Source organism: Callithrix jacchus, chromosome X, assembly GCF_049354715.1.
Source record: "Callithrix jacchus isolate 240 chromosome X, calJac240_pri, whole genome shotgun sequence".
NCBI classification, from domain to species: Eukaryota; Metazoa; Chordata; class Mammalia; order Primates; family Cebidae; genus Callithrix; species Callithrix jacchus.
Window position 1 is genome coordinate 104377008 of NC_133524.1, and position 25620 is coordinate 104402627.

The 25620-nt window shown below is 40.7% G+C and overlaps 1 protein-coding gene across 4 annotated transcripts in view; it reads left to right on the top strand.

Annotated features, from left to right (window-relative positions):
• Positions 1-372: 372 nt before the first annotated feature.
• The window catches only part of MID2 (midline 2), a 93121-nt gene continuing 67873 nt past the window's right edge, over positions 373-25620 (top strand). For 2 of the 4 annotated variants that reach the window (XM_035289512.3, XM_035289511.3), the window contains exons 1-2: positions 373-429; positions 15039-15754. In XM_035289512.3, the coding sequence (XP_035145403.1) occupies positions 15095-15754 (660 nt within the window). In that variant the 5' untranslated portion in view covers positions 373-429; positions 15039-15094. Of the gene's footprint in view, positions 430-724; positions 1077-15038; positions 15755-25620 lie in introns of those variants that run through there. The other 2 variants (XM_017968548.4, XM_002763152.6) reach the window with 1 other exon arrangement.

Sequence of the window (25620 nt, forward strand, 5' to 3'; positions counted from 1 at the left end):
GGTTTCCTTCAATTGTCTGCTCTTTTCTGTCTCCTCTACTATTTCTGTTTTACTCTGTAGTTAACTTTGCACAGAGCAGCTTCACCGGGGAGGATCTCTGCGGTGGACCCGGGCACTCTCTTCTTACTACCGGTTGCAAAGGCCTCTTCCTTGTTCTAACCTGGGGGTTTGTGGGGCTGGGGGACTGGGGGAGTGGCGGGTGGGAGAAGAGTTTAACCATAGTCTTCATTCTGCATTTCACACACATTCTGCTCTCTCTGTCGCTCTGTCACACACACACACACACACACAGACACGCTCGCGTGCACACACACACACACACACACCACACACATACACACACACACACACACACCCGCCCGGGTCCCTCTCAGTGTGTCTTCCTTCAAGATGACAGGGCGCTGGAAAAAAGGCTGCTGGAATCAGCTGGTAGGTACAGTAGTAACCCGAGCCCCACCCACCGGCTGCCTTTGCTTGCTCAGGTTTCTCCGGTCACTCCTGCCAGGGGAGAAGACACGTAAACGTGCCTCCAGAGGAGGGGCTGGGGGAGCTGGGAGTGGCGGGGGCGGCGGAAGGTGAGCCTGGGAAGGTGGCGGAGCGCTGCTTCAGCTGGGGCCCTTCCCAGTGCTCCCTTGGGGTGACAGCCCCAGCCTCGTTTGCCCCCACTCCACCTCCCTTTTGGAAGGGTTTGCCTTTTTTTTTTTCTCTCTGCGGCGGCGGAAATGACACTGTGGTGCTGCCGTGGTGTCATGGTGCTGCCCCTGGACTGAGGGGCGAAAACTCTTTAAGTTTAGCTCGGGAGACCCAGCCGCGATAATATTGCGGCCGCCGTGCTGTCCCCTGCGGGGCGCGCGGACTGGCGGATCCCGACTGCTACGCGTCGTCGGCGACGGTTGCGGCAGCGGCGGCGAAGGCGGGCGGCGGCCTAGAGTGGTGGCGGCGGCGGCGGCGGCGGCGGCGGCGACCGGGGCCCGGGAGCTCTCGCCAGAGCCCGAGCCAACCCGCTGCGGAGGCAGACGAGCGCCCAGCGCCCTCGGGCGCGCGGAGGAGATGGCTGGCACCTGGGAACGCTATGGGTAAAACGCGCCCTCTCGCCGCGGCCCTGGGGGTCAAGCGTCGTCGCCCTCGCAGGGCTCGGCCCCGGCTCTGGCCGTTCTTCAGGTGCCGCCGGGGCCCGGCGTTGGCCGAGAGCTCTCGGGCTCGGCGGGGCAGGGTGATGGGGCCCGCGAGGCTTGAGACCGTGACGGGGCCCCCAGCCCAGCTCCTGCTCACAGTCATGCTCTTGGGGCCCGGTCTCCTGCCACAGCCCTCCTGGGACGGAGTTTGCACTCTGGGGTGCGGGGCGGGGGCGGCCGAGGCCTCCTGCGCAGCCGGGCCGGGCCGGGTGCGGGCAGTCAAGCGACTCGCCTGGCGCCTGGGCGCGAGTCTGGGAAAGGGCACTGCCGCCTTCCCACGCTCCCGCAGCCAGCAGCCTCCTCGGCCCAGGCGTCGCCCCTTGGCCGGCGGTCTGCGGGCGGTGCTGTCCTTGCAGCCGGCGTGGCTGCGGACGCCCTGCCGGCGGGGAGGCCCGGTGAAACTTAATCCCTTTTCTGCCAGGGTAGCGATCCTCGAGTCTCCGTCTGGATGGTTCCTTATTTCTGGCCTAGCTGTGAAACCAGCTTTGTGGGGGAGAGGGAAAACTTACATATGTCCACAGGACAGACTGCTACGCAACCAGGGAGAGGTGGGGATTTTCCATTCCTGCCTTGTAAGAATTAAGTAAATAACGGCGGAATACATTTACAGAAACATTACAGGTGATGATAAGGTTTAGGTTACTTAGCACTTCGTGTGTTGCACATTATTTTTCAGAGGTGTTTCTTCTTAGAGCAGGAAATTGAAATCCTAGGGTCGTTGTACTCTTTACTTTCTCTCTCTCTTCCACAGTCCCCTACCCGTTTTCATGATCACTTACCTTCCTATGTCACAGCACTTACTTGCCTACGCAAATCCCCCACCAGGGCCCCTTGGACCCCAGCCTTTCACCCTCAACCTGTGCACTCCCAGCCTCCCAGCCATGCAGCCTCTCACTTCTCAACCACTCTGTCTTTTTGAGATTTCTGAGTGTGGGACAGGTAGATGGTGATGGTTGTGTATATCTGAAGAGGAGCCCTTAGAAAGGAATATATTGGAAACTAAATAGAAAAGTACTGTGTGGGGGTTGATCCCTCTGATTCTCAAGTTGGGCCAGAAGGGCTGCCTTTAACCCCATTCTGCTCCCTCCCAGTATAATCAGTTCTCTGGCAATATTCCAATAGAAGGGAATTGCTGAATAGGGAGTTCTCCTCTCCTACTGTGCTTCTGCTTGGGGAGTGGTTTCATTCTACCCCAGATAGTTAGCTTCCCCTACTCCACCCTCAACCCTCACATCCCCCTGTCTACCTTCTCTCATGACTCTACTAATGGAGAAACTGTCTTTGCTATTTTTGTTTATTCCTGCCCAATCAATGAACGGAACATGGATATATAACGTGAATTAGATTTCTCCTGATTGTTCCTCACAACTTGATTTATGTGGTTGATATGGTTTGGATATTTATCTCTGCCCAAATCTTATGTCCAAAAGTAATCCCCAGTGTTGGAGGTGGGGCCTGGTGGGAGGTGATTGGATCATGGGAGCAGATTTCTCATGAATGGTTTAACATCATCACCTTGGTTGACTGTGAATCCTGGTGATAGTGAGTAATCTCTCCAGAGATCTGGTCGTTTAAAAGCGTGTGGCACTTCCCCCCAACTCTCTTTCTCCCTTTCTTCTGCTCACACCATATGAGAACCTCCTGCTCCCCATTCACCTCCCTCCATGATTATAAGCTTCCTGAGTCCTTCCCAGAAGCAGATGCTGGCATCACACTTCCTGTGCAGCCTGAAGAACCATGAACCAATTAAACCTCCTCTTTCTTTCTTTCTTTCTTTCTTTCTTTCTTTCTTTTCTTTTCTTTTCTTTTCTTTTCTTTTCTTTTCTTTTCTTTTCTTTTCTTTTCTTTTCTTTCCTTTTCTTTTTTTTTTGAGACAGGGTCTTGCTTTGTTACCCAGGCTCTGGACTATAGTGGCACGTTCACAGCTCACTGCATCCTCTACCTCTCAGGCTTAAGTGATTCTTTTACCTTAGCATCTCCAGTGGTCGGGATCACATGTGCATGCCACCACACCCAGCTAATTTTTGTATTTTTTTAAAAAATTTTTTATTGGATTTTAGGTTTTGGGGTACATGAGCAGAGCATGCAAGACAGTTGCGTAGGTACGCACATGGCAGTGTGCTTTGCTTTGCTTCTCCCCTTCACCCACATTTGGCATTTCTCCCCAGGCTATCCCTCCCCACCTCCCCCTCCCACTGGCCCTCCCCTTTTCCCCCCAATAGACTGTTTACAATAGCAAAGACCTGGAATCAACCCAAATGCCCATTGATAATTTTTGTATTTTTTTTGTAGAGATGGGGTTTTGCCATGTTGCCCAGGTTGATCTTGAACTCCTGAGGTCAAGCGATCTGAGAACCTTGCCAAGTACTGGGATTACAGGTGAAAGCCACAATGCCCGGCCTCAGGCATTTCTTGAAGGCAATGCAAGAATAGCTAATGCAGTGGCTAAAACACAGGTCAGGAGTCAAGAAGATCGTAGTTCATCCCAAATCTGATGTTACATTGGCTTATGGCTTTAGGACATTCCTATGACTTTTCTTTCATAGTTGGTGCACTTGTGTAAAAGCTGTAATATTGTGTACTGGGTATTGTTAGTCTTGACTTGGACCTTTGAAGATGAAAGGGTTCCGTAAACCCTCAGCATTATACTTTTTTTTTCCTTTAAGACAAAGTCTCACTTTGTCGCCCAGGCTGGAATGCAGTGGCTTGATCATGGCTTGCTGCAGTCTTGACCTTTTTGGCTCAAGCAATCCTCCCGTCTCAGCTTCCCTAGTGGCTGGGACTATAGGCACACACCACCACACCTGGCTAATTTTAAAATTTTTTTGTAGAGACAGGATTCACCATGTTGCCCAGTCTGGTCTCAAACTCCTGAGCTTAAGGGATTCACCTGCCAAGGCCAAGTGTTGGGATTACAGGTGTGAGCCACCAGAAAGTAAAGGAAATGCTTTCTTTACCCTTTTACTTTCTAAAGTAGGAATCTTAGCTTCCTGAAAACCTTACTTTAGCATTATTAGCCCCCCACCACCTGGAGCCAAATCTTATCATTGTAATTAGGTCCTAAATCTGTTTTTTCTCCAATACATGTACAACTGAATGAAAACATACAGAGTAATGGTGATCATTTAAGTTGAGGCTGAATCATATCTAATGCACTCTAACCTAACAATCTGAGCCAGACTTACTTGAAGACATAACCTCACCCATATTTAGCCTATATGGGGGCAGTTTGTTAGTTTCTAATGAAAAATGGCATAACTAATTTGGGGCATGGCTATATAAGCACGATTAGCACCTAGTAGCAGAGCCAACAATATGTATTAAGCGACTATAATGTTGCAGAGAACCTCTGCTGATTGAGCTGAGACCCCAGATTTAGCCCAGTATTTTGGCCTCCTGCTTCTTCTAGGCCAAACTCCATACTTGCAGCTCCAGGATTAGGTTAGGGAAGGGCTGCGCAGGACAGAGGTAGAGGCTAGGGACATGAAAGGGTGGTTGTGTCCCTCTTATTTGTTTTCATGACTACTAGAATTCTCATCTGGCGTGTTGTACCTTGCAAGACCACCTCTGGGAAGTACTCCTGTAAATCAGAGTGACTTGGTTGCTTTATGAACATATCATCTGAGCAGTGTAAATTGATTTAGATAAAACTGATTTAGTTAATCCCTCCCCTAAGAGCAGGGCAACTTGCTCCAACTTGTAGATGCTAAAGTAGTGCCAGTGGGGTCTCAAAATTGCATTCAAATATTGCTCTAGGTAGTGAGCCTGTCCATTCTTTCATCCCTCCTCCCATTAAATCTGCTGACAACACAATAATTGACATGGGATCTACACAAGGAGTATGTCTGTCTTCATCACTCAGCAAACCTCATTGGCTTGGTGAAGAGGAGAGAATGTTGTCTTCTCATTATATTCCGTAGAACTCAAGTTCTGTCTTTTCCAACAGGGACATAGAGCTCTTAAAAGGGTGAAGACAGGGCTGTGGGCACAGAATATGCCTCGAATAGCTGCTGTTGGAAGTACCTGCTTGGCCTTGTGTGTCTGTCATTAGATCTTTATGAATATTGATAATATCCTTGCTGTTGGGCCATGGAGCTCGGCTCCTAGTGGAGGCCAGGGGGTGCTTCATTTCCATTTAGCATTAAGTTTTTGTTCTCTCTTAGGCACAAAGGTAAGAATGAGGATCTGTGTTCATGAAGCACTCCTTACTTAGTAAGCAGGGTGTCTTAACTTAGAACATTGCATCATCAAAATATGAGATGTAACATGTTGATACTGGATATACAACAGTTTAGGATAATTCAAAATTGTTCACATTTTAATGAATGAGATTTTGGTACCAAAGTGGAATATTGCACTAACATCTGTATTTCGGGTCTCAAAAAAAAAAAATACTGTGTTCATCACTAAGCAGTGTACTGAAGAGACTAGAAAAGTGTTTCTCAACCAATGTGTTGGGTCATGCTAACAAGTGAGAAGATCAGATGAGTGACGTTGAGACAAGAAATTCCAGCGATAATTATCTTCTTGTGAAGATGGCTAATCTACTTTTTATTTCCCTTCTCATCCAAGGATCAATATATTAAATGTGCTCCTTTCTTAGAAGGGGATATAACTGGAAAAAATATGAAAAATTAAACAAAATAATAAATATGTTCCTTTCTCCACTTTCATATATTAAAACTCTGCTAAGAGTTTTCTGTGGGCTCAGGTAGTCTGTAGCTATTTCTGTTTGTTTCTCTTTCTGTCTTCCCCTTCTTTATGGCCATAGGCAGATATAATACTTTTGATGATGAATCTTCCAGCTTCTGAGTTTTTTTTTAGAAGTGCTATAAATTACTAAGAGTACTAGACAGCATAAGATGTTTAAAGTATGGGTGGTGGAGGGATTTTGAGTAATGTGTTAACTCCCATCATCCTCTTTTCCATGTAAGATTCACCTAAATACACTCTAGGATGCTGGCTACATCCTAGGATGCCTAAGTGGGTTGGCAAAGTATCATATCTAAGTGTTATCTTACTTGGGTTCTGATCTCCTTGCAGAGTTCTGGCTGGGCTTTGTCTAAGCTTCTCTCCCATAGGTCAGACTCCTCTGGTTGATGAACAGCATCCCCAGTCTCCGGATCATCCTCTTACAGAGACCAGACAATCTGATAACAAACCCATTATACAATTTGAAATTGTCCTGAAACATGAAATCCCAATATTTCCAATTTGCCTGGATAGGAGCATAATGTATGGACATGGCAGACAATGCTAATTCATGACAGTGAAGTGTCTTAATATATACAGCACAGAGATAGAAAAATGGTTTACAGTCCAGAATCCTCGATCACTTTGTGTATAGCCCTTTGTTTAGTGTTGCTAGGATCCATGTGGTTCCCAGGGAAGTAGAAGCTTGATTTCAAATAGGCCTCTGTTCTCTGTGTCCCTTGTTTCTGACTTTAACTTGGGGCTCTCTCAGCCTAACATTTAACATGTCCTATATACATATATTGCCAATTTTATTGTGTAGATGACTGCCTATCCAGGTGAACCACTGAACATTAAAAAAAAAAAACTTACCAATATTTCGTTGGGTAACAGAGGTTAGGAAAAGCAATCTTAGAGGAGATGGAAAGCTGTACCAGTAGCTGTAGGTAAATTAAGTTAGTTCTCCATTTATTTCTCAACCTTGCAACTGCCAGAGTAATCAAGATAAAGGTGTTATGAATTATATTTAAGATTCCTGTCAATTATCATGTGTTACTTTGGCAAATTCGTTTGTTGGTCACTTGGATTAATCTTTTGTGTTTGTAGCAGATTTAGGACTTTTAGTTCTGCTGTTTTGATAATCATTTTAATGTTTATATGATGACTATATTGTATAAAATACCCGATGTTTGGATTTAAGAGCTAATTATTGAAAAGAAAAAACATTAATTTCATGTACTATAAAGTATTAAGTAGGCTTTAATAACCTATTAGACAGGAGCTGGCTCTGGTGCTCTCTGCCAGTCTGTAATCAGCCTCCAGTACTGAGTTCTCCCTGTGCGGGAAGAAAGCTTAAGGGAAAAGAAGAGAGACAGCCCTTCACTTGAAGAGGGTGGGGATCCCAATCTAAAAGGGAAGACATGAACATAAGAAGTACCACAATCAATCCCATGATCTGCCAGAAGTCTTGTGGAGGAGTGTGATTGTCTGCCATTATGTCAACCATATGTTTGGGATGAATTTCCAAACAGTTTTGGCTTTTCTTAATAACTTGCTTTTTATATATAATCTGTGAATATATGATGAGAATACCTGTATTTAAAAGTAAATTGATACTTTTATTTTATCCTTATCTGATCCTCACAAGACCCTGTGAGATGGGCAGGACAGGTATTTTTCATTTGATAGATGAAAAAGCTGTGGTTCAAAGAGTTTAAATGTACCTAGGATTGCTCAGTTAATTTGGTTTAGATCCAGGACTACAACAGGTTCTGTTATGAGGGTCAAATGAGATAATGGCTTTGAAATAATTTGAAAAGTGTAAAGTGATATACAAATGTAAGGTGACTATTATTAATTATGATTACTGACCACCTAGCCTCTGTTGTCTACGTTTCTATTTTCAGTTCTTATCCTATAGAGTGTGAATTTGATGCATTGGCTGCCTTCTGTGTTCCAAAATGATCTGTTTTGAGCTTCAAGGAGTTCTTTTCTAATCATGGTGTTCTTGGATTTGGATTTTGGTTTCTTTTTCAGTCCCCAAATATGTTTTCATTAGTTTATATTCCCATGGGACTCCCCTCCCCTTTAGCTGTCCTCTGGAACATCCGTTATATCTTTTTTGAGTTACAACAGGCCAAACCACTGTACTTGAGCACCTTGGCTCAGCCAAGGTAAAGAAATGCATTTTGTTTATTTCCAGCTCCTGTGGCTATGATGTCCATCACTTGTTAGCCTTCTTAGTCACACTAATAAATAAGAGTTGTGTTTTTACGCGCTAGTTTATAATAATCCCAGGTGTCTTTTTTTGTGGTATCAGATAGCAAGTGCTCTATAATAATAGGATGTCAGAGCTGGAAAGCATCTTAAAGAGATCATCTGGTGATTCTAGTTTAGCTTGAACATTTTACAGTTGAGGAAACATCAGACTAGGCCAGTATTCATTTGCTCATTCCCCCAAGGCAGAGAGATAGTTTATAGTATTTAAGGAAGAGCTCATGGGACATTAATTTTAATATCCTGAAGAACGTTTATTTTATATTAATTTGTTGGGTTTTTTTTTAAGCCTACAGCTCAGCTCAATTCTTAATCTATGGCCCAGAGATCAGGCTTGGTTTCACACCCATGGATCATCTGTGAAGGGGATACTGTAACTCCTCAGGAAGGTAGTTAGAGCCCAGAGCCATGCTCTGCAGACCTGAAAGAAAAAAGAACTAGATTGAATAGTAGTTGTTAATTATGCCCAAGTAACGTTCGAAATAATAGAGTTATGCAAAGTACAGGTTACGACTTCTCTCTTAATCAGAGTTAGCTAAAGGCTAGATTTGGAGGACAGTGCTGAAATCAGTCTTTTATTTCATAAGTGTAGGATGCATTATTTTTTAAAAACATTTTAATTTTTAAAATTAATTTTAATTTTTATTTATTTATTTTGAGACAAAGCCTCACTCTGTCACCCAGGATGGAATACAGTGGCACAATCACACTCACTGCAGCCTCGACCTGCTGGGCTCATGCAATCCTCCCACCTCAGCCTCACAAGTAGCTGGGACTACAGGTGCACATCACCACACCCTGCTAATTTTTGTGTATTTTGTAGAGATGGGGTCTTGCCATGTTGCCCAGGCTGGTCTTGAATTCCTAGGCTCAAGCAATCTGCCTGCCTCCTCTGCCTTCCAAAGTGCTGGGACTACAGGTGTGAGCCATCACGCCAGACCCATTACTTTTTATTTTGATCACCTTCATTGAAACTCCTTTTGTGTTTCTACCCAGTTACACATCCTAATGATACTTCTTTTAGTTTATGCTCCTCGACTTCTTTTTTCAGAGGTTTCACCCTGTAGCGGAGTGCAAGAAAAGCCACACAGAAACAATTAAACATATATATTTGACTATATATGGCAGTAACTAAATGATTTGGAAGGGAACTAATCACGGTGTGTGGATGTGCGCATTTGTTTCTTAATATGGCAATTGGTTCTCCCCTCCCAGGCATTTCATCAATGCATTTTTATGACAAATCATAAAAAATTTCACGATTACCTGTCATTGAGTCACACCTTATCAGATTCACATCGTGTCTTCATCTTTAGCATAGTCTAACTCTGCATAGATTAGTGATTCACAAACTTTTTGAAATTGCAACAGTTTGCCATTGTTTAATTTTTGTCATGCCACTTCCTCCTGCTAAAAGTATTTCATGACAATAGGAGTCAAACATTTTTCAGGAATCACTTATATACTCTTTAAAGTGAATAAAAACTGGGAGCTGAGAACTTTGTGACACTCTTTGATCACTAGACATATCCCAGGGTATTGCAAAACCTAAACAGGGAATCACTGACCTAGAAAAACAATTGAAAGGAACAGACAATCCAATAGAGTTTATAAATATTACATAATCACACAGTTGGTAGTATAGTATAATGAATAACTGTTTACATCATTGAGTCAGACAGACCTGGGATTGAATCTCTTCTTTAAAAAATTGAGATCTAATTCACATACCATAATATGCACTATTTTAAAATATATAATTCAGTGTTTTTTGGTATCTTCAGTAGTTTTGGTATATATCACATTTTGTTTATCCTTTCATCAATTGATGGACATTTGGGCTGTTCCCTTTTGGCTACTATGAAGACAGCGGCTATGAACATTTGTATACAAGTTTTTGAGTGAACACATTTTCAGCTCTTTTGGGTATATACCTAGGAGTGGAATTGTATGGTAAGACTACATTTAGCCTTTTGAGGAACTGTTGAACTGTTTCCTAGAAGCAGCTGCACCATTTTTTATTTCCAACTGCAATGTATGAGGATTCTAACTTCTCCAAATCCTGGCTGACACGTGCTGTTTTCCAGTTTTTGTTTGTTTTGTTTTATTATATTATAGCCACCTTAGTGTGAAGTAGTATCTCAATGTAGTTTTGATCTGCATTTTCCTACTGGCTAATTATGTTGAGCACCTTTTCATGTGATTATTGGCCATTTGTATAACATCTTAGGAAAAATATCTACTGAAATCCTTTGCCCACTTTTAAATTGAGTTACTTGCCTTTTTTATTGTTGAGTTGTAGGAGTACATTTCTAGAGACTAGACCCATATCAGATATATTAATATTATTTGCAGATATTTTCTCCTAGTCTGTGGGTTGTCTTTTTACTTCATTGATGGTGCTATTTGTAGCATTCAAGTTTTAAATTTTAATAAAGTACCATTTATGCATATTTTCTTGGTTGCTTATGCTGTTGGTGTCATCTGAGAAACTGTTCCTGCCTAACCTAAGTTCACAAAGATTTATGCCTATCTTTCCTTCCAAGAGTTTTATAGTTTCAGCTCTTACATTTAGGTCATTCATCTCTTATGAGTTAATTTTTGTATATGATATGAGGAAGGACTCCAGCTTCATCCTTTTGCATGTGGATATCCAGTTGTCCAAGCAACATTTGTTGAAAAGAGTATTCTCTTTCCATCAAATGGTCTTTGAACCTTTGTTGAAAATCGGTTTACCATAGAGATATATATGGATTTATTTCTGAAGTTTTATCCTAAGTTTGGCTCTTAGTTTTGCTACTTAGAAACAAGTGTGACCTTGGACAAATTACTTTTCTTTTCTTTTTTTTGTGACGAGTCTCACTCTGTTGCCAGGCTGGAGTGCGGTGGTGTGATCTTGGCTCACTGCAACCTCCGCCTCCTGGGTTCAAGTGATTCCCCTGCCTCAACCTTTCCAATAGCTGGGACTACAGGCGCGCGCCACCACACCAAGCTAATTTTTTGTATTTTAGTAGAGACGAGGTTTCACCATGTTGGCCAGGATGGTCTTGATCTCTTTACTTCATGATCCACCCACCTCAGCCTCCCAAAGTGGTGTGATTACAGGTGTGAGCCATCACGCCCGGCCTACTTTTTTTTTTTTTTTAAAAAATGATAGTACCTACCTTTTAGAGAGTTGTTGTGAAAAGTAAATGAGATAGTGCACATAAAGAGTATTGTAAAGATGCTTAGATAATAAGAAAGGTAGGAAAAATGGGGGGTAATTGAAAAGATTCTGAAATATTAGGAGTACCCAGAAAAAGAACACCTCATAAATTAGAGATGATTGAACACGTTTGAAGAAATTCATAAAAGTATTCAGTTCCTGAAAATTGTCCAAAACAATTACTATATGACAATTAAAAATCAAACAGATTGGAAACAGTATAGAAAAGTTCTAATAAGCAACAGAGAGTAACTATCTTGTAATATTCTTTATAGAGCTGAAATCAATTAAGGTAGGTTATTTTAGAGTACTAATGATTGGCTTTTTTTCTGTCAAAGATCCTTGAGAATCTTTTGAAAGCTATGGGCAACTTTTTCCCCAGAAAAAAAAAATGCATATATGACATACAAACCACATTCTGCAAACAGTTCTAGGAAGTTCAGAAGTCCCTGGTTAATAAATCCTATTTTGATCTTACCTAAGGCAATCCTGACCCATAGCCTGCTTTCCCAGGCTTAATTTCAGAGTGAGGTTCAAGTGTCACACTGATTTGGAAACAAATTTTAGAGTTCCAGGCAAAATTTAAGAGCTTTTACTCTGTACAGGACAATTTATATGGCACCCTCTTAAACCTTAGGAAAGCTTTGGTACTCTAATTGTTCTATATGGGTTTCAACACACACAGGAATGGCTTTCAGCAGTACTTCTGACCAAGCCAGGTAGCTTCCAACACAGACATTGAGGAATGTAGGCATACAGTTCTAGAAGAGATAGTAATAAAAGTGCAGTGTGAGGTGGAGATGGGCCTAGAAGACTGAGATACAATTCTGGAAGGGACTTAGAATGAAATAGGCGGATTCAGAGAAAGTCAGAGAGACTGGGGGAGATAAAAATAGAAGTGGAAACATGCTGTTTAGAAATCCTCTTGTAAATAGTCAAGATAAACCTCAGTTAAGGAGGTGAGTTGATTGAAATAAAGGTGTAGGGAAAAGAGCACAGGCATTGGCGTTATACTGACCTGTGCTCTGGGTCTGTATGTTCTTGGTTGACTTATTTAATGACCCTAAGTCCCAGTTTCCTAACTGTAAGGTGGATACAGTAAGAGTAACTTCCTCCTAAGTTTCCTGAAAGAATTAGTGAAATAATGTGTAAAGTGTTTAACATAGTACTCAGAATACAGGAGGTGCTCAATGAATGCTAGGTCCCTTCTTACTCCTAGTTTGATACTTCATTAACTATTAATGAATATAGTTTGTGTGAAGCACAAACTTGTGCTGTGAATGAAAATATAAAATAGTTGATACCCTTAAGGAGAAGGAAGAGTTAGCCGGAGATACAGCTATAAAAGTGAAATAAAACAGAATGTTCCGGAAGCCACCAGTGGTTGAGGTGATAAAAACGTGTAGATGAGAGACCTCTTAGATTTCTAGGCTTGGATGATGATATTCACCAGATAGGGAAAATCAGAAGAGGAGCAGGAGTCTTTTGTTTGTTTTGTCTTCTGGAGGTGAGGGGGAGCACAGCAAGTTCATTTATAGTCATGTTGAATTTGAGTATCTGAGGAATATATCAAATGGAGCTATCTAAGGCAATATTCCTGCTGTCAGTGGAAGTTGGAATCTTCATTTCTCAAGTCTCTTCCAATACTAAGATTCAGTGATGTGTGTACATTTTAGTTGTTGACTTTTTCCCCTATATAGGTGAATGTTGATAGATGTTATAAGCTACAAAATACTGACCAACAACTTTCAAGCACCTGTTAATTCTAGAAGAAAAATACTATGTTATCACTTTTTAAAAAAAGTGATTGTATAAACATCTGAACCTGCTAAACCAACTGAGAGAGTGATTTACAAAAAGATTCTTCACTTTTATAGCCCCATTTTATATAAATTTTCATTAAATAGGTAGTTGAGTGCATTTAAAAGGTTTGATTTAGAAACAGCTTTTAGGTATATATATATATATAGTACTTGGGCATAAAATATAATTGTACTCAGTATTTATGTATCCTGGGAAGTCTGCAGATATCACTAAAAATTACAATATCTGAACAAATATCAATGGCAGAGTGAAATTTTGAAGCCCTGATGAGAGTCTCCAGTGATGACAAGATGATTAACAAAAAATACTCAAAAGCAAAAATTACTTTTCTTGGGCTCTATGCCATGGCTTTCTCCTGTAATCCCAGCACTTTGTGAGGCTGAGGTGGGTGGATCACTTGAACCCAGGAGTTCAAGACCAGCTTGGGCTACATGGCAAAACCATGTCTCTACAAAATAAATAAATAAATAAAAATTAGCTGGACTTGGTGGCATGCTCCTGGAGTTGCAGGAGGATTGCTTGAGCCCAGGAGGTGAATGTTGCAGTTAGCCAAGATTGTACCACTGCACTCCACCATGAGCAACAGAGGGATACCTTGTCCAAAAAAAAAAAAAAGAAAAGAAAAGAAAAAGAAAAAGAAAAAGCAGGAAAGATACGCTTTTTCTTTCCTATACATAGGATTAACGTTTTCAGTCAATAAGATATGTTTTATGTTTTTCCTTAGTTAAGGCCAATTTAGAATATTTATCTGTGTGTATTTTAATTAATGGAAGACCCAAGGCAATTAAGAATTAAGTACCTGTGTGTTCAGCACAGAAATGCCTGCAGGAGAATAGATAAATTTACCAACAGGTTGGTTTCTTGTCAGTTGGGTGACTTCTTTTACTCACTGATGCACACTAAATTGAGGATTATGAGATCTGAAAATTTCTGGCACTTTGCTATTTCTATCTAGATCTTGATTTGCATCCTGCTATGTTTTAGAAAGTATGAAAATACACATGGGCGATCAGCTTCATAGCAGGCTTGTGCTAGTTCAGCAAGTGTTTAGTAATAAAACCAAACTGAAGACACAAGGCAATATGACTTTATCATTGATCAGCAACTATTGCTGAGTAAGTTGAAAAGTCTGAAATCATTCCTTGTTCAGCTCGATGAAATGAAGGGGTTTCTGAAGGTGAGAGAAGAAGACGACAGTGAAAAGTATCATCTTTTGTCTTGAGTAACTCAGTTTACTAGGAATGGAATGGAACAGAAATTTCCATGTGTGATAATAAAAAGTAATTGAAGTTCACACTCTGAGGAAAAACTTATCCAGTACCAAAATCTTCATTTTCCTAAAGCTCTCTCTTTTTAATGCAGGCTCTCAAAATGGAATCAATTCAGAAAGTAGAGAGTTACTTTAAAATGTGGCATTGTTTTCCTTACACTGGATGTGACATAGAAGCAGCCCCTACAGTTTACCTTGAAGTGAAATAGAGACCAATATTGGAGAATAGAGATTGGGAATTTTGCAGGGCCTCAGCGTCATTTTAGTCTGGGAAAGAGATGTCAGTGGAGAATATATGAGAGAATGATCCATGCCAATATTGTGAGCTGGAATGGTAATGCTAATCAGTCTGACAGGATTCAGAGGTGACCATTTAATTTTACCTATTAGTGCATGAAAATAAACACAGGCATTTGTGTAAAACAAGGTTTGAAGGGGAAAAAGTCTTCCTGATTAATTCCCAAATTGCTTTCCTATTGCTTAAGCATCCCTGGGGAATCCAGCATGTAAACGCTCCCATTGGTTAGTGCATAATTATGTTATATCCATTTTCCTTTGGAAATGCGTAATGACTCTTGCTTTGTATTCCTTGCAGGTGAAAGCCCAGCCTCTGTGGTTCTTAATGCCTCAGGAGGATTATTTTCACTAAAGATGGAAACACTGGAGTCTGAATTGACCTGTCCAATCTGCCTAGAGTTGTTTGAAGACCCCCTTCTGCTCCCTTGTGCTCATAGCCTCTGCTTCAGCTGTGCCCATCGCATCTTGGTCTCAAGCTGCAGCTCTGGTGAATCCATTGATCCCATTACTGCTTTTCAGTGTCCTACCTGCAGGTATGTTATCTCGCTGAACCACCGGGGCCTGGATGGCCTCAAGAGGAATGTGACCCTGCAGAATATTATTGATCGCTTCCAGAAGGCTTCAGTCAGTGGGCCCAATTCCCCTAGTGAGAGCCGCCGGGAAAGGACTTACAGGCCCAGCACCGCCATGTCTAGTGAGCGAATTTCTTGCCAATTCTGTGAGCAGGATCCACCAAGGGATGCAGTAAAAACATGCATCACCTGTGAGGTCTCCTACTGTGACCGTTGCCTGCGGGCCACGCACCCCAACAAGAAACCTTTCACCAGCCACCGCCTGGTGGAACCAGTGCCAGACACACATCTCCGAGGGATCACCTGCCTGGACCATGAGAATGAGAAAGTGAACATGTACTGTGTATCTGATGACCAATTGATCTGTGCCTTATGCAAACTGGTGGGTCGTCACCGAGACCATCAGGTCGCATCCCTGAATGATCGATTTGAGAAACTCAAGGTAAGGGATCTGGGGAACAGCCCTTACACAACTTTGTCTCATAATAGAGTTATACAGTTAGTAAGTTCTCTAATAAAATGGGTGACTTTTCCAATATGACAAGTGAGTTAACTTTAAGTTGTTCTCATGAGGATTAACCTGCTCACCTGCAAGCTCTCTCTGGAACCTATCTGATCTGTTGCATAAACATGCTTGCATTCATACCCTTCTGGCTAACTTTTGGGGAGTCAGCTTATGGCCTGCGACACCAGTAGTTCATCCAGGGAAACAGCACTCTCTCTCCTCTGTCAGTGACATATTGCTTATTATATATCTTTGCTATGATCTTTCCACCTCTTTTAAGTATGTGAGTACTTGTGTAGGTGTTCTACAATTAGCATATGTCTCTATTTGCATATGTAGGTATATGGCAATGGGAAGGCAGGGTGTGTCTCTGTGTAGGTGTGGGTGGAGGTGTCTGAGTGTATCTAGGTAGGTGAGAGATTTTTGTGGAGGACAGTAATGTATGTTTATGTTCATGTACTCAATACACTAAAGAAACAAAAGTTTGGCATTGGCCATTACAAATTGCCATTAAGCATTTAACACAGGGCTAATTCTAAGCCTGCCTTTAAAAACAAAACAAAACAAAGAACTGAAGAAACTTCAGTAAACCATGAAATCAGAAGGGATAATTAAATATCTGAACTAAAAATTTAAACTGAAGGCAAATATTTCATCCACTATCAAATTTTGTGACAGTGCTTGCTGTTATGGGCTACAGACTGAAGCATTTGTTTATAGTTCCTACCTTACAAGTTCCTAGTTTTTATATGTGTTCTGTGGACAGAGTTTTCTGAAGTCATTGTGTCACATAATATTTATGTACAAGCCTAAGTGCCCATTTAAAAAAGTCCTCCTGCCTTACACTAATGATCCAGCAAATTGTTTTATTCCCATTGCTTGCCTATTATGTGGTATAATTTCTTTTAAGAAGTGAGCTATTTAGCAGCTATTCTAGAAAAATAAAATGTTTAAATGGATAGTAAAATTGCCACTCCAAATAGAAGCTGAATACATAAGCCAAGCTAGAAGAAAGGCCCAGATTGGATAATTTGTGGTAAAATTTCTTTTAAGAAGCCAGCTACTTAGCAGCTATTCTAGAAAATACAATGGTCTGTGCCTCTTTTGGTTATTATTTATATCAGATCTGTATAGATGTGTACAAAATTCAATTTTTTATTTCACTCAAGGTGATATTCTTATTCTATCAAGGCTGCAGAGGACAACAATCTTGTTGACTTCAATTTTTAGAATCATAAAATGTTAGGCCTTTGACTTGGTCTAGTCAAAGCTCTATACTTTAAAGTTGTATAAACAAATCTTGATAGATTAAGTGATTTGGTCAAAATCAAAGAAATGATTAGTAATGGGAAAGCTAGAACTGGAACTCAGCCTCTAGTCTGAGTTAACTATCCTTTGTACTGTAGCCGGCTGCCACTTTGTTTTGGATCTAAGTTTTCCCCATGAAATGTGATTTGAAACTTAACTTTATGCTTCTGCAACTGTACATTTCATGATCATAGATAAAAGATTAATGACATCAAAGAAGGGACAGATTGTTTAAACTTACAGCCATATAATGGCAAAAGATAGGAGCGGTGCTGTAGGAAGAGTGGGGATGTGAAGAGGACAGAACAGTCTTTGCCAAATATTTGTAGGTGTTGGGAGTATAATAAGTCATTGACCTTGAAAAATGTTCCAAACAGAAAAATCTGTGTCCATATGCACTGTTGAGATAACAAAAAGACTGGCTAGTGTAAGCTTGTATCTACAGAAAACTAGCTATTTGAAAACATCCGAAAACATGAAAACATTGGATGATTGATTAGATATTTGGCATCATGAAGCTACAGCCCTCATCTCCAGGGATGGATGGAACATGGACATATTTTACCAAAACATACTTTAGTCTGTGACTAATCAGTAATTTTTGGAGAAAGAAAGCCAGATTTTGAATAGTCCCCCTTTAATATTTTAGGAAATGTGCAGAAAATTCTGATTATAAATTAAGTGGAAACTATTTTTGTTCATTTTTGGATGGAGAGTGGAAACATATGAATCATTCCCAACCTTGTGGTTCGTTATGTTGTCTGGAACATCTTGGAGTTTTGGGAGGGTGAGAGAGGTACTGCTTGTGTGTGCGTGTTGGCGGGGGTGGAGGGGTCACTTTGGTTTGGTGCCAAATATAAAAGGGTATTAATTCTCCATGTTAAGCAGAGAGGAACTCTGGCTTTTAGTGTCACATATACTCACTTCTTTAGGTTAATTTTAAATTGGAAGACCATTTAGGATTACCCCTTTAATCTGCCTGATTCTTCCCCAAAGGAGAAAGTTGGCCAGCAGGAGCTATGCGAGAGACTGCCTGAGTATATTCCCCTAGTCCTGGCCCTGAGAGAAGCACAGGAGTCTTGTAGGAGGTAGCACCCATACTATCACTATTTCCTTGTATCTAGGAGGTTGGCTTTCTAGCCAGTAGCTGATACAGTGTTTATTTTTACTTTTTGGTTCTCGAACTTCACTGTTGACATTTGTAACTACTTTTTATATACAAACCTCCCTGATTAGGATTAGTGGCTTCTAATATTTATTTGTTCAATAAAGAATAAGCAAACCATTATGTTGTAGATGAAAGGTCAGAATAAACAGAAACTAGCCTGTCTTTTTAACATGTACTCAAAATGGATTAGAGGGCTTGGGGTACTTAGTATAGTTTCATGATCTCATTCAGTTGTCTAATCTACCAATAGGATTGAGATGCAGGACACTTGTCTTTCAGCAGGCTATCAGTAGTTCAATTAATAATTCAATTTCAAGGAATATTTTTATTCATTACAGTTATTGGAGTAGTAAGGCCTATCTGAGTAATTATTTTCTCCATCACCTCTCACTTTTCACACACGAGTCCCAATATATATCTTAGTTTATGATATATGGGACCTTTCTATAAAACAGCTTCACATTTTAGAATTTTCATTATCACATGAGTTTCTATCCTTATAAAAGATTGTTGTTATTGTTTTAATAAATTTTGGCTTCATAAAAAGAGGTCAAATTTCGGTGACTATTGCTGATATACTTCAGTATTCTAAGTTCTGTACAACTTCTTTCTTGTGCTGTCCATGTATTTTCCCCTCTAGTCCTCTCAAATGTGTTACCTTCATCTACCCAGGTGAGCCTCTTAATCGTCTGCAAAACATACCATTTTCTTTTCTGGATTCTTAACTCTTATTAGTGTTCTTCTCTTGGCCTGTTTACAAATCCTACCTATTCTTTTCTTTTCTTTTTTTTTTTTTTTTGAGATGGAGTTTCGCTGTTGTGGCCCTGGCTCAGCCTGAACCTTAGCCTCCTGGGTTCAAGTGATTCTTCTGCCTCAGCCTTCTGTAGCTGGGATTACAGGCATGCACCACCACGCTTAGCTAATTTTGTGTTTTTAGTTGAGACGGGGTTTCTCCATGTTTGTCAGGCTGCTGGTCTGAACTCCTGACCTCAGGTGATCCACCTGCCTCGGCCTCCCAAAGTGCTGGGATTACAGGCATGAGCAACCGCACCTGGCACAAATCTACCTATTCTTTAATGCATAATTCAAACCCCATAAGACCACCCCAATACATCGCAGCTACATCTTCATCTCCTTCAAGTCAGAAATAATGCCTTTTATTTCTTTGATATTCTCCTTAGTGTCTTGTACACATAGTATTTGCTCAAGAAATCTAAATGAATTCAGTTTTCATAATGGATTTGCAGGAAATATACCAATATCTATAGCTTGCTTTAAATCTCATCTTAGAAGATATAAATCTGTCTTGCCATAATGTATACCCTGAAAGTCTGAAAAAAGATCTCCCGTGAACTACTGACAATATTCAACACCAGACTGCTAGTAAAAGTAAGGCATGCCGTTAATTTTAAGTGCCTATTCATTTTGATCACTGGATTTTCCAACTGCCTAACCCTATGGTGACATCTGTATAAATCACATGTGATTATATTAATTCTCTTTGAGAGTGATGTCTTCACATTTCCATGCCCACAGACTGCCAAAAATATAGCTGATGAAAACCAGGGGGAATAGAGGAATTTCCTGAAAGGAATAAATAAGCACATTTTCTTCTTCTCATTATATTTCCACAAATTCATTACTACAAATAATTCTTAAATGCAGTTACATTTACATACCAGGGATCTTGTTATGAAATGTTACCCGGCACTGGGCACTGGGCACTGGAGTAAGCCTTTTATCATGGGAAAGTTAAAACACACACACACACACACACACACACACACACACACACACACGCGCGAAGCAAGACTGGAAAAGAGAAAGCTAAAGGTTGCCAGACAAAGAGAAGGGACATATGAGACTTGGAGGATGTTCAAAGGAAAGCCACAATGAGAGTTAAACGGTTGGAAAATACAATATTCTAGAATCTTATCACAGTTGATTACTTGTCCTTCTTCCTACTCAGTCACTCTGTCATCCACCCACCCATTCTCACTCAGTCACCACCTTCTCTCAGTCATTTATCTACTTACTCACTTGACACCCACTACTGTCTGCCAAGACAGATACCCTCTCAACCAGTGTACTAATGGGCATATGACTGTTTCTCAACCAGCATAAGTATAAATATGAGAGAAAGAAACCGAAATATAAGAGACTGGGTTGAGTGTATATTTGCATACACATGTATGCATCACTATACATGAGTGTGTATATCCTGCATAAATATGTGGCTGAGAATGACTCTGTGCCTGGGTATGAACGTATATCTATAAAATGTGTGTCATTGTATGTGAAGAGAGAGTGTGTAAATCTTCTGATAAGTTGGGTAGGAGGGGACCATGAGTGTAACGCAAGCTTTCTGTTGCCACCCTAGGTAGAGTTAGAGCCTCAGCAGAACCCATCTTGAGGCTAGGGATCAGTCTAATAAATGAGCCAGATAAGAAAAATCTTCATGATAAGAAAATCTCATGATAAGAAAAATCTTCAATGGAGGCCAGGGTGGGTTACTATAGGTGAAGGAAAAGAAAAATGTTGTTTCTCACTCTCAGTCAGGTACTAAATCACAGTAGCTAAATATAATAAGAACAAAACGTTTGAGACCAGATTAATGCTCTCTAAGGTCTGGTGCTGATGGCAGTGAACATGTGAGTATGGGGTTGGGGACAGTATCTGACAGGTTTCTCAGCTAAACCAGCCTTCAACTCATGCTCATAAAATTATTCTTGCTTGTAGATCTGCCTTCTCTGTGGTCTCTTAAGTGTTCCAGACTTGCTCCCATCACATACAATATGTATAAATCTGTATATGTTTCAAGTGTGTATGTGGATAAAATAAATTTTATTTCATCTCTACTCAAACTGTGCTTTAAGACTCATTTGAACCCCTATTCTTTTCTTTGCAAGATTTATATTGATTTCTGTCTCTGAACTCATTTATTATTAACAGGCCCCTCTGTTGGAAGATGTTTTCCATTGTTTCTTTGGTTTGAGAGCAAGTTTAGCAAGTAGATCCTCCTATTATCCGTACTCTCGTCTTTCTGTTTTTCTGTTATTTCTTTTGACTCAAGTTTTCTCTTCACCAGCATTTGAAAGGAGCTAACAGTAACTTGTTTGAGAACAATTTACAAAATGTTGACTCAGAGATTGTTCTTGGGTGGATGGAAATCCTGTCTGTTATTGTTGGGCAAAGAAACATATTACAGAAATATAATATAGTTGAGGAAAGATTAAGGAAACAAGAATTACTGAACTCAAAGAAGTGAGGTTTAAAGGGAAATATGTGATAATGGTCTTCAAGTTCATGAAAGGTTGATATAATGAGGTAATGCCTTGTTCTTTGCCTCACATGAAGCTAGAACTGACAATGACTTAATCTATAGCATCAGGGATTTAGGCTAGGGAATTCATTCATTTATTTAACAGACAATTAATGAACATTCACCTTGTTTACTGAACACTTTGACCATTGTGGTAGGAGCTGGGACACAGGAAATAAGACACAGTCCCAGTCCTAAAGGGACTTTGGGCTTAGCAGGGGAGATACACAAGTAAATGGAAAATTCCAATTCAGTATGGTAAGTGCTATGACAGAGGTCTGCACAGGATGCTCTGAAGCACAGAGGAGGGATCAGGAAAAGGATATAACTGAACTCAAAAACAGGGAATCACGAGTGAATTTGTTGGAGAAGAAGGACCAAACTGGAGAGAGTACATGCAGAAAGAATGGACAGAACTTGGTGAATGACTATCGTGGTTATACACAAGAGAATGAATTAAAAAGGACTGTTGAGGCGGAGATGTCTTGAAGGATGGTGGTATTGAGGAGGACAAAATTGATAGGAAGGGGTGGCAGTTTTTTGGGACGCTTTGACTTTAGATTTGGGTTTGATGTGATTGTGGATCATTCAACAATCATTCATCAAACATTTCTTGAACATCTATTAGGTGACAGGCACCAGGAGATAGGTGTTAGGGGTACAGCGATTAAGACAGCACAGTCTCAGTCCTGATGGAGTTCTCAGGTTAGTGTGGGGAGGCAGATAATTAAGGACACAGTTACAAGATAGTGTGATAAGTGCTGTGTCAGTGGAAGAACAGGGGTTGTTACAGAGCATAGGAGGGATAGCAAGATAGAATTTGGGTGGGTTATCGAACTCTGTTAGGGGACAGGAGTTGGGGCAGGGAAGGAGAATGCTCTAGTCAGGAGAAAAGAGTTTGTTGAAACATCTGGAAGACAGAGAGCAGACCTGAAAGCGGAGGTGTCCTAGAAGGGGTTAAAATTCAGGCTTTTTCAGTGGCAGAATGATTGAGGCTGGAGAAATAGATTTGGGAGTCCTCAGCATGCTGATAGAGCCATGCAGTAGTGAGCTGAGCAAGGGCCAAGGATTGAGTCTTCCTGAACACTCGTGGTCTAGAAATTAGGCATGAAGGAATAGCAGTTGAAAGAGAAAGGGGGATGTGTATGAGAGGCAGCAAGTGAAGAGGAATAGTGCAAGTGGAATACAACCCTGAGTCCTCCAGGAAAGTAGAGTTGGCTTTGGCTCACTAGTCTGAGTATTATCAAAATAAACGCTAGATTTAAGTTGTCAGTACAGGTTTGCTTTTAGAATATCCAAATAATAATGTTTGCATTTGAGCTAAAGATGTAATCATGCTATGCACCTGAAGCAGGTTGGGGGGTGGGGGTTTGGTTAGCATTTCTGATAAGGGGAGTGGGGGAGATATGGTGGGTCTTGGTTGGAAGATCACAGAACCTTTTGAAAAGATGGCAACTCTTTCATCTGGCTTGAGGATTGGGTTATTCTGTAACAAACCTCAAGTAGAGTACACCTATGTGATATACATCCAGTATATCACCTTCATCTCATTCTGAGACGTAGCCTGTGTCTATACAACAGCAAATAAATGTTTAGGGAGAGAATAAATTCTGGCATAAGGGTGTGGGCTTCAGTTTGTGAACCAGATGGCGTGTTCTGTTGTTGAGAGGCCATATGTAATTGATACATAAAGTGACAGACTGAGCAAAAGCAAAGTAAGTATTTTAAGACAAGCAGTTAAAAAAGGAAAGCAGGCTGTGACCCTAAAAGCATGCAAAGATTCTGGCTTCTGGCTTTTGGAAGAGCTGGAAATGTTGATGTATAGACAGGATGTCAAAAAAGAGCATGTCAAAGAATAGTAATGGGGTCATTGGCTCAGATTATTTTTAAAGATGAAGTTGTCTTCTGTCAATCAGGAAGACTCAGGTTTGAGGTAAATTGGCCTTTTTGCCCTATTTCACTTCTTCCCTTCCTATGCTCACCACAAGGTTCAATTCCCACCTAAAAGCAGTCAGGATGTTGTCTGGGTTTAGATAATGTTTCCCTTGTACCTTTTTGAAAGCAAGAGACAATACAGACATTCTATGACAGTACCATTCTTCAATGGAAATTATATGCTTCAATAGAACTAATATAGATTACACCCCCTTGTAGACTTCAGTACTGTGTCAGGTTGGTGTGTGTAAGTGTGCTCATATATGTGTGAATACATATGCCTTCATGGAGTATGACAAATGGAGATCATGGTCCAGTTTGTGCCATAACGGGGTAATCTGCCTCTCTTTCATAAAGAGCTGGTGTTTTGATGTATGGCTGGGTTTCTTGAGGGAGCCAATGAGAAAGTTACCTGAAATAATCTGTGTCTAGAGAAGTGAAAAAAAAACCCATCAATTATTTGAGAGGGTTGAAGAAACCATTTTTGTTAATGGGATGCTGTCTGGAAGAAGAATAGCCTGTGCCCAGCTTTCTCAGATGGCAAAACATTTTCCTTTTTGGGAAGGGAATACGAGAGCACAAAGAGGCCTAATCTATACAACACAAATGAAGTAAAACTTGGGTAAAAATGGAATCAGTGCAGACTGCCAACTTAGCTAACTGAGGCCTTTTAAAATCTGTTATGCAAATCAGCCAAATTTTTCCCTTACTTTGTGCTGTTCAGACACATGTACAATTTTGTGTGAGCTAGCATGACGTAGTCATCTGGAGGTGAAGAAGTTCTCACAGTTTCATAAACTAAAATGGCTTCTGTGACATCCACAAAAGGGAAGCACACAAGGACCCAGAGGTAACCTCCTGCAGCAGGAAATGGGAGCTTCATCCTGCCCGCTGGCTGCCAATCTCCTGTCCTGTTTCCTACCAGCAGATATCTCCATTCCAATCTCCCCTGCCACTTTGGCTCTCTAGCTATCACGGTTCAACTGTCCTGAGAAAGTTGCACTAACTGGCTTGAACATAGGGAACCTGGCCCAGTCATTAACTACATTGTACAAGAGAAGAGCAAAACAAACTAATTTTTCAAAACTGAACAACGAAGAGACATGTTTACTTTAATATAAAGAGATTTTACACACACACACACACACACACACACAGATACACACATCCTCTTTGTTTACTCAGCCAGAGTACAGACAAGATAATTACTTGGCCAAATCAATCAAATAATTCAAACCTAGAGTGGCCCAGAATTTTTTGTTCTAAATGATTCATCAGTGCTAGGCATGATACGGAAAGAGTGACTTCCTTAGACTGCATAATCACTTCGATTCTCTGCTTCCCTTTGCATATGTTCATTATTGACAATCAATTTCAATTTGAGAGGAGGCTTTAATTCCTTGTAAATGAATAGGAAATGAGTAAGTAAATGTTCAGTGTTTTCCTCAAATTATGCCTCATAATGTAAGAAAACAGTGGCAAAAAGCCATCAACAGATGGTGTTTTCATTAGCCAAAGATTTATTTTTCAAAGCATTTTCATATTAATGAAGTAAGGTTGAAATTAAAGTCATCTTGTCAGTTCTAGCTCTGTGTTGTTAAAATGTGCTGGCATTCTGCAAATTGCTAGGGGGCCAGAGCAAACTAACCATTTGCCATAATTTTGTGATAGTAACACAAGGCCCATAGTCTAACCAGACCCCAAATTATGTGTTCAGTCCTAATTTTTGTTTTCAGTGGCTTTGTAGAAGCCGCGAGTCTCAGTTGAGGACCACAGCAGAGAAACACATAGCAGGGATTTTAGTCCTGCTCTGTACTGTGAGTTATTTATGAGATGTCAGTTTCATGACCAGCGTTGGCAGCCATTGCAGGTACTTGTTAAAAACGTTCTCCACATAGAATCCTATGTTTGAATGGAAACGCATTACAGTTGGAAATGCAAATTTCTGATATTGTATTTGCTCAGTGTTCATCAATCTACATTATATTTGCCTAATATATCACCATATTCATTTATGATACATGGAATTTTCATTGATAGGAATTTGAGTCACTGCTACAGGAAATCATC